Source organism: Centruroides sculpturatus, unplaced genomic scaffold (assembly GCF_000671375.1).
Source record: "Centruroides sculpturatus isolate CEXI.00-Female unplaced genomic scaffold, Cexi_2.0 scaffold1340, whole genome shotgun sequence".
Taxonomy (NCBI): Eukaryota; Metazoa; Arthropoda; class Arachnida; order Scorpiones; family Buthidae; genus Centruroides; species Centruroides sculpturatus.
The window spans coordinates 165,598-175,044 of record NW_019385581.1 but is presented as its reverse complement, the minus strand read 5'-3'; the positions used below and the strand labels follow the sequence as shown (position 1 = coordinate 175,044).

General features: G+C 30.3%; 1 protein-coding gene across 1 annotated transcript in view; it reads right to left on the bottom strand.

The window, feature by feature from the left end:
- LOC111640313 (multidrug resistance-associated protein 4-like) overlaps positions 1 to 9,447 on the bottom strand; it is a 22,084-nt gene continuing 12,637 nt past the window's right edge. The window contains exons 2-9 of the mRNA XM_023386322.1: positions 7,729 to 7,839; positions 4,470 to 4,575; positions 4,178 to 4,396; positions 2,349 to 2,438; positions 1,976 to 2,139; positions 629 to 754; positions 83 to 332; positions 1 to 6 (exon numbers count right to left, since the gene is read on the bottom strand). Of these exons, the coding sequence (XP_023242090.1) occupies positions 1 to 6; positions 83 to 332; positions 629 to 754; positions 1,976 to 2,139; positions 2,349 to 2,438; positions 4,178 to 4,396; positions 4,470 to 4,575; positions 7,729 to 7,839 (1,072 nt within the window). The remainder of the gene's footprint in view (positions 7 to 82; positions 333 to 628; positions 755 to 1,975; positions 2,140 to 2,348; positions 2,439 to 4,177; positions 4,397 to 4,469; positions 4,576 to 7,728; positions 7,840 to 9,447) is intronic.

Sequence of the window (9,447 nt, the reverse complement as noted above, 5' to 3'; positions counted from 1 at the left end):
CTATATCTATAAGAATTAATATTAATCGTAATATACATTTACTTAAATCTATGTAATATATTAGAAACTGTAATTATTTTACCTGAATTCTTTTCAATGAAACCCGCATTTCTGCAATGAGATTGACTGCTTTCGAAAACAAAACAACGGTGCCAAAATAGATGAAAATCGAAACGTACATTGTGACAAACACAATTTGAGCATTTAACGTGCTTCCAGACAAAACTATGGCAAGGAAAGTAAGACAAGTAAATAGTCTTGACACAGGATATCCCAATGTTATTGGTATTCCTCGAACATATATAAACATTTTCACTTTCTTCATTTCTTTCCTACAAACAGAACAATTATGAACATAAATTAATGCAACGTATAAATTATTGAAGATATTAAACAAAATTAAGATACGTTATTTTTCTTTCAAAATGTTTTTAAATTTGTAAAACCATCGAACAAACTAAATATTCATAACCTGTATATACTGTCAAGATGTAGACGTGTAATATCGCTATTCATCTGTGATTTTTTTTTTTACAATTCAGAACAAATTCAAATTTTGAAAATGAATTTTTAGAGAAAAAAGTCTTATATTATGAAAAGAGTATAAAGGTAGTATAATTATACTTACTTTCTGATTTTTTCTATTAACGAAGCGAATGGCAACTCCCAAGTATACATTTTAACTAATCTCATGCCAGCAATTATCTCGTTCAACAGATTCAACCTTTCGTCTCCCAATACAGCTGCCTGAAATCTGTCATTATGCAATTTATTTCAGTAATGCATTCATTTGTAAAATTATATAAGGTAAGTTAACAAAATTCTAGTAAAAATTTTACTGACATTTTAAATTATGAAGTTGACACGTTTAATAAAGTTTACTGCATAAAGTGAATATAAAAAATATTTACGAAGTAATTACTAAAACTGCCTAATTTATTATCAATCGTTTTAAATTTCTAAGTAAATTTATTACTGAAAATTATTATAACTCTATGTTACATTAATTAACTTTACAAGAATTAGAAACAGTTAAATTTTATATATTAGTTATCTTTTTTATGATCATTGTAAAAAAAAAGATTTACATGCAAAAGTGTAAGATTAAAGAAATATATTTTTAGATAATGATAAAGTACAGTTGTGTTTACAAATAATTACAGATATTGATATTATAAGACATTATTAATTAATTAACAATAAAAGATTTTTACATTGTTGTAACCATTCGATGCGATGTTTGTTGTTCCCTTCTTTCAGGAATTTGTCAGAATGATGAAAAATTAAAAATCTTGAATTCTAATAAAATTTAGGGGCACATTCTGAAATTCAACACAAAATTTGTTTTGTAATATGTGTGACGAGTCTTATATCTGACGGTTTTGTCCATTTTGTTACTAACATTTAGAAAGGATCGAGTTTAAGTCATTTCTTGCCATGTAAATGTTCTAATTTCTTTCTTGGACTACAGATTTTTAGCAGAACAGACAATAAAATTTAAAAATTCAGATAAAACATAACTAAACCTTGAAAAAGTTTGCAGTAGTTACCATTTTATTATGGATTCACAGTAAGCAAACCACTTTCGAAGGAACAATACACTCAAAACTTTTAACTTATTATGATAAATTTTTCATCCTACATAATCAAAATACAGTTAGTTTATTGGTGTAATAACTGCAATTTACATTAAATTTCTGCTTAATAAACAATTCTTTTCTGTACTTTTGGGCGCATGGCAAGCAAATTGTTTTCGCAACTGTATTTTCAGTTCTTTCGAAGAAATAGAATATTGTCGGACTGATGGTATTTATATTGTAATTGGAATAATTATTTTATAGTTATTAAATTTAACTCTAGTCCTACAACTTTTTCACACTCAGGTTTATAATGAATAGAATTGGTTTCTGAGCCTACTATAGTTTTATTCATTTCAGATGTATGTTATAATTATGTAACTTAAAATAATAATTACCTCAATTTTGAGTATAGTTTGCCCAACACAATTTGTAACGGAAAGTACAAAAATATGACCGAAAGTCCAACTAAAAAGGCCCATCTGCAATATTGCCATAGCAACAATACAGCAGTAATCAGTAGAAAAGGATTTGTGAAAAAAAATGAAAAAGTGTAGATATTCTGTAAATAAAATATAAATATTTAATACATATAAAGTGAATAGTAACAAAGTATAAAATTTATATGTTTATTCGAAGTATTAGAAGACTGTCGTGAGGAAAACCGAAATGTACATTGAAGGATAAGTTGCGTAAATAAATTTATGTAACAAGAAGATAATAATTAATACATTAAAAGTAATATTTAGAAAAATAATCATATGAACTTACGTTACAAAAATTGTTGACATCATTTGCTAGAAGGTTTACCATTTGTCCTATATTCGATTTTGCCAGAGATGAAGAATTTAAATTAATTGCCTGGATATAAATATTTCAAATGAAAATAAGTACAAATTATAATTCAAAACATTATTATTTATCAAACAATTAATATACATTCTATTTTTTTAATACGATAACTTCACTTTCCTGCAAATAACGTGCATCAACGTATACCCCAGGAAATATTTAGAACAAAAATAAAATATTTACATAACCCGTTCAGATGTTGCTTTACTAGGAAGAGGGCTTATGTTTATAATTGGCATATAACCCGCACATTATATTACTTGCATCTTTATCGAATTTAGTTCAAACTCAGATAACCGACGAGTTATATTGGCAAAAATTCTACTTATTATTAATTAAATTATGTCTTTTCTTATGAAACGAAATGTTATCCATTAATATTACAATAAATGTTAAAACTGAGACTGCTGCATTAATCACAATACAGAATAAATTTTAATATGCATAGTTTCTTTTCAGTACTCTAAGTAGGTATTTCCGGTAGCATAATTATTTAAAGTGAAAATATAAATAATTGGTGAAGATAACACATGTCACAATAAGAAGCTGAGGAAAAAAATGTAGTGTTTTTCCTAACTTTAAAGTATGTTTTTCATTTTTTCTTGCATAATTTAAAAAATTTTATCATTTTCGCTACAGTTAGTAGTTTTATTCTTATTTTATAATTATATTAATTTCGTTCATTACTATTAAATAACTTTTTAATGTATTAGAATATATTTTCTCTTGTGTTTCAAAAAGTTACATTACATGAGAAAAGTGTTGTGTTAGTTTTTGTATTCTAATTTATTATAAATATTTATTAGAGCAATAAAACTTTCATATATTCGTTTTGCTTATTGAACTCTGCAAATTACAAATCGTCCTAAAATCTGCTCTCACTTTAAACAATAACCTCAGTGCAAAATTTAATCACGAAAATAACAGAAGATAATAAACAAGTCGACCAACATATATGTTTAGGAATTATTTTTATAGAATGCATTAAGTTTTCTTTCACTTTCTTCCGGAAAATGTATTTAATTAAGAAATGAAACATTAAATTCGCACTATATCGAAACCGAGTGTATAATATTTCGGAAAAAGTTAGAAATTCTGCAACTTTATATTGATTAGCAGATTGTAGCTCTGCTAATCAATATAAACACTCTGCTAAACACTCTGGTGGTTGTAGGAATTTCAAAAGTGATTCTTTTATTTAAAATATTTAATTATAATATATACAACTACTGATGTTTAGTCATTTTGTTTACACATTACACTTCATTATAGAAAACACGGATCGTCAATAATATGCATTTTCAACTTTTATACTTTTCAACTACTGCTTCATTCAGTGTAATGATCCAAAACATTTCATCTTTTAAAACACTTTCAACCCTTTTATGCATCTTAATAATTACCGGAATACACACTGAACTATATCTGCGTTAATTAATACTTATTTCTAGTTTTACTCTAACTAAAAATATACAATCTATTTTAAATATTACATAACACAATAGGTAAAGTTGTGACCCCAAAACTCCATGAGAAATCACAAACCTTTAAAGCAATGCAAGTTTCCTTCCATTAAAACAATATACTATATAATGTTAAAAGTAAATAAATAAAGCTAGAAAACTGAAAAATTAACTATTTTATTTTATAAGACTATAACAAGTCTGTAATCAAAATGACATAAGTTCAACAAACAAGCAGGAACGAAAACGAAACTACATGTTTATAATATTATATTTAATACTTGCCTTTTTGTATATGACAGTGCACAAAGCTACCTTTAACTTCATGCCTAATACATCTGTTATAAAGTAATTAATATTAAATGTCAACGAATAAATTGCTGTTAGGCCACAATATCCTGCGACTAATAAGTAAACATTTGATTCATTCCATTCCGATTTGTTGTCATAATAATATATTATTAATCCTAAAATATACGCTTTGCTTGTAACTATGACAGTGTCCTGAAAATACATAATTATAATATTATGAATCGTGTCGAATGGCGACAATAATTTAAATTAGTAGGAACAGTACCTGAATAAATGCAAATAAAATTACTATTAAGTATTTCCACCCAATGAATCGCAGTATTCCTTTTAATGTGCTTGGGTTTTTCTTTTGTAATTCCTTATTCCATTCTCTGAATAACAGAAAAAAATTTCTACAAGTTAAAAAGATATTACATTTAAACTTCGTAATATTTTGAAGCAACACAATTTACCAATCTCTAGGAAACTACGAGTGATGTATAAAGTTTTATCTATAGTTTAACCTTTTTACAAAATTGATTATATAATATATGAAAAAAAATTTAAATACATTAAAGCTTTTTCCCCTTGTTTTATAAAACCGGCATCTCACTCACCCGGCATCTCACTCACACGGCCTGTACCCACTGTAAATGACTATGGGATTCTATTTCGATAAATTCGTTAGTTATGTCATCCATACTATTTACATGTGTACTCAGGTTATATTCCTTGGTATAGTATTGTCGTGAGTGCGTTATATTGTTTTTTCCCAGTCTCATAAAAGAATCAGTACCAAACGGCAACAATTTATCGCGTTGTAGCATTTCAACAGGCTTTAGGCTTATACACTGGCAAAAGTTAAGCAACAATGTAACTTTTAAGCAGGCATCTATGAAACTGTAGAAAAGGACTTTTTGTGATCAGTACAATAAACACTCTGTTCAGTAGAAAGGTGATTCGTATGCAAGTAGCAGGATGAAGACATCACGGGTGACATGAGGGCATGAAAAATGCGCGCAGACAGTGATCGCAGTAAAGACTACAATAAACAAAAAGGACAAAAGGCGCTATTAAAGACAGTTCCTGCAAGTAGAAGTAAATTTGTACATGCAATATAACTAGATGAAACCATATGGATGTCTTTACATGTGGTAGAATCATCGGTAAGCTTGATGGGTAGCGTAGTTTGACGAGTGTAGCCCAAAAATTTGGAATCAACAAAAATGTCGTTTCACAAGCTTGGAAAGGCTTTCTAAACCGGCTGTGTAGCTGTACGATAGGTCAATGGTATCGTCAAGAAAAACAACGCCAGTGGATGACTAACATATCGTCTTCCAGGCAAAAAGAGATTGATTCTATTCAGCAGGCAACATTGCTCAGCAGCTTCGTACGACAATAGGACAAAAGTGTCGTGGTTTAATATGGCCAGACGCCTTCGTAAAGGTGTCTGATCATATTAAATCTGCTGTTTGAGTGCTGCATCCCGTTGACAGCTGCTTGTCGGCAGCACCTTTAGACTGGTGTAAGGAACACAAAGACTGGACATCTCATAAATAAAATCACGTCTTCTTTACAGACGAAATTCGTTTCAGTATCACAAACGATTCTCAATGCCAGTGAAAATGGAGAGGGTTAGTTACATTGTTGTATGCCCCTCATATTACGGAAATAAACCGTTACGGTAATTTTGGTGTGCTCATGTTGGGATGTATTATGATAAACGGGCAAAGTGAGCGTGAAATTTTTGAAGGTCGTACTGTTACTGGAAATCACTATTGTCAGCAAGTGACATGCATCTGTTCTGAGAAGACATTGGTGAAGACTAGCGGCCAAATGGCCGAGCGGTCAAGGTGGCAGTCTACTGCTCTGGGGTACCCGGGTACGAATCCGAACGGGTCGAATAATCCCCAGGAATTTTTCGGGGGGTGGTCTGTTCGGATATGTCGGGACCCCATTCCTGAACATCCGGCAGCCCCATTGTGGGCCTGGCCAAAACCATAATGGGCTTGCAAAAAGAAGCCCCCTTAGTGTGGAAAGAGTAAAAAATCAAAAATTTTCAGAAAATCCCTTGTTAATGTGCGTTCTCGTGACGTACCCTAAAGTCGGATGCACACATGCAGCGCGGCAAGGAAAAGCGGCAGAATGACGTTAGTTTTTTTCGCCGCAAAAGTCGATTTTCTGCCGCTTTTTATGTCCCGCAAAAGTTGGTTGAATGCTATCTTTTGCAGCGACCGCGGCAAGACGCGTTTCTATCAGCCAATAACAGTTCGTCTTGTAGTCACGTAAGAAAATACAATCACGTAATGTTTTAATGGCGGAAAGTTCGACGCGGTTAATCAAGATAACTAACATCAGAATAAAGAGGAAAAATAATAAATTTAACACAAATTCTACACAAATAATCATATATAATTTAATTCAAAGAACAAAACAACCGAATCTTACTCGAAACAGTATTTTTTATCGAGGAATAAGCGTATTTTGTACACCAGTTTTTTACCGATCCGAGAAAATATCTCTAATCCAAAATCTTCATTTGAATCTTCGACATAATCTTCTAACTAAATAAACCGAGCGCTACAAAAGAAACTTTGTAAACTCGTGAATAGCGACAATATCGGTATCGTTCGCCATCTTGAATACAGAACGCATGCGGCGAAATGTTAGCGGATTGCCGCCGCGCGGCGAACATGCGTTTGTGACCCCGTTTTTCCTTGCCGCGCCGCATGTGTGCATCCGGCTTAACTGTGTACCAAATTTCAAGTTTCAACTCCTAACCGTGCTGAAATTCTCACGATGAAATGCTCGTATACACGCGCGCCATCTATCGTAGGATAAATGTATTATGCCAGAACCTTCGCAGGAGTGTATTAAATAACTTCCCAAAGTTTCATGGCAATCGAATACATAATGTAGTAATGCATGAAGGACAGACAAACAACAGACAGACACACATTCATTTATATATATATAGATAACTGAAAGGTCACATCGGACTCTTGCTGTTGAAGAGCTTTTAGAAAGTGAAAATAACAGTAGAATGAATAGTTGATACAAATGATGTTGTTTTCCTAAGAGGGAGAACAACATCATTTGTACAAACGCAGCTCTTTCAATAGAGCATTTTTGTTTTACTCCATACTATTCATTTCTGCAGAAGTATGCTTTTTTTATTATGTACAAAATACTGTGTTTCTATTCTAAATTTCATGTCTCCCAGAGTATTTCTTGCGGAGTTATGCCAAAAAAAATCGTTGCGAAAGTTTTGCACAAAAAGTGTATATTATTGACTATAATTATCTCTTTTGTTAAGTAAGTGTTTGCATTTTACTTTCCGATTACTTACATATAACAATTTTAACATTAATTCTATTTTCTTACATTACAATCTTATGTATCAGAAAAATGTGAAATTGTTTATTAATATACAGTACTATGAATTTAGTGAAGTTTACATATTGAAATTCAAGTTTAAAATATTATTTTATACAGATGTATTTTATATACTTTAAACAAAATTATCATTGCAAATATAAACTTACTTTTCTAGCAGATTTCCCAGATATTCGGAGGAATGATATTTAGAAGTTTTGTACAAATCTTCTTGTTTTAAAAATTTCTTTTTTCCTTTGATTAATAACGGGAAAAGCCAACTGAAAAAAAATTATTATATGATTTGTTAGAAGTTTCTGTTATTGCTAAATGAGAAATGCTCTCAAATTTCAAAAAGGAGGGTTTTACAGAATTCCTATTCAAAATCAGCAGTTAGGAATAAAGAATAGCTTTGTTGGGATCACAAGAAGGAATATGAGAATTAAGCTCAAACAGCACAAATATGACATTAACAAAGGGCACAACAACACAGTTTTGTCTAGTATGCACGAGTATGGGACTCCATAGTTAAGTAGAATGAAACGAGTATTCTCAGAGCGATCAGTACATTTTCGTAAGCATCGAGCCAAAAAAAAAATAGAAATTTATAAAATAAATTAAAAGATGATTGCATAAACGATAGGTGTGCAGATGGACTACCTAATGCATTGGAAATTTTGCATTAAATAAATATTACAAACATATAATTAAAATATAAAAATGCTTAGTCTGCACATGTTTGTATAATTTGATGAATTTTATTTATTTTATTTTATTATTTATATTATTTTCCGTTTGTCTAAAATATTTTGTATTGGTATTTAAGTGTTTATTTATGTAATCTAAATTAAAATATGAGTGTTTAAACGTCACTTCGTTAAGATGTTCTGTATTGAAAAGGCGTTCGAATTCGATTACTCATAAAGATGATCTCTTGCATTAGGTTGATAACGTTTGTGTTTTTCTAATAAACGTTTTTTAGCAACAGAAGGTGTTTGATAGTTTAATATCCATGATAAATTTAGAACATTCATATTATATAGAACATGCTCAACTAATAAATGAATTATTGAAATACGTCCTTTTGGTTCTTAACTATTAAAGCATATGTCAGTTTGGTTCCAAACCCAGCTCCTACATTTCACTTTCATGATGTATCGACTCAAATTTCAAAATTTTTATCAGTTACTTTAATTTCTTTTAATAATATTTTAGATTAATAACTTATTTCATAACTGTTTTTGTACGCTGTGACAAGTGAGATTATTTAGAATGGATGATGATGATGAGTTTATGTCTATACTGTGTAACGCAGTAAAATAGATTTTTACATTCTAGTCATGCGAAATTAGGAAATGCTTAATTAGTAAACGGTTTTTTGTTTTTAAATCTTTCAACAACACTCTTTTGTACTACAGAGGAAATGTTAGTTTGCAAATTGCCATTAGCAATCATGTGACATAATAGTATAATTTTATTTTGTCTGATATATATGAAGTACTGTACGTCCATTTGTAACTAGTGTGTAAATAACATATGCTCATTTGTAAATAGGACGCATTTTAGAGGATATTCTTCATATACTATATAAGCCTGCTTGACAAATAAACTGTATATATAAGAAGTAAAGCTTGCAATCATTGATATTATGGCATCAATTTAAATATCATGAATTTCACGCTAACATCCATTAAAAGTCAGCATTTCATATGCTTTTTGTGTAAAAGCAAAGAAATTAAATAGCATAATGCAAAGAAAATGTCAATTATGTAGAGTATTTTTACTTACACTGTCTGTCTCTCTCCTTCTCAGCAATGTTAAATATAAATATGAACACACTTGAATTCTACTTGCCGAGTTCTTTTTCTTTTTATTCAAACGTTTTCGGC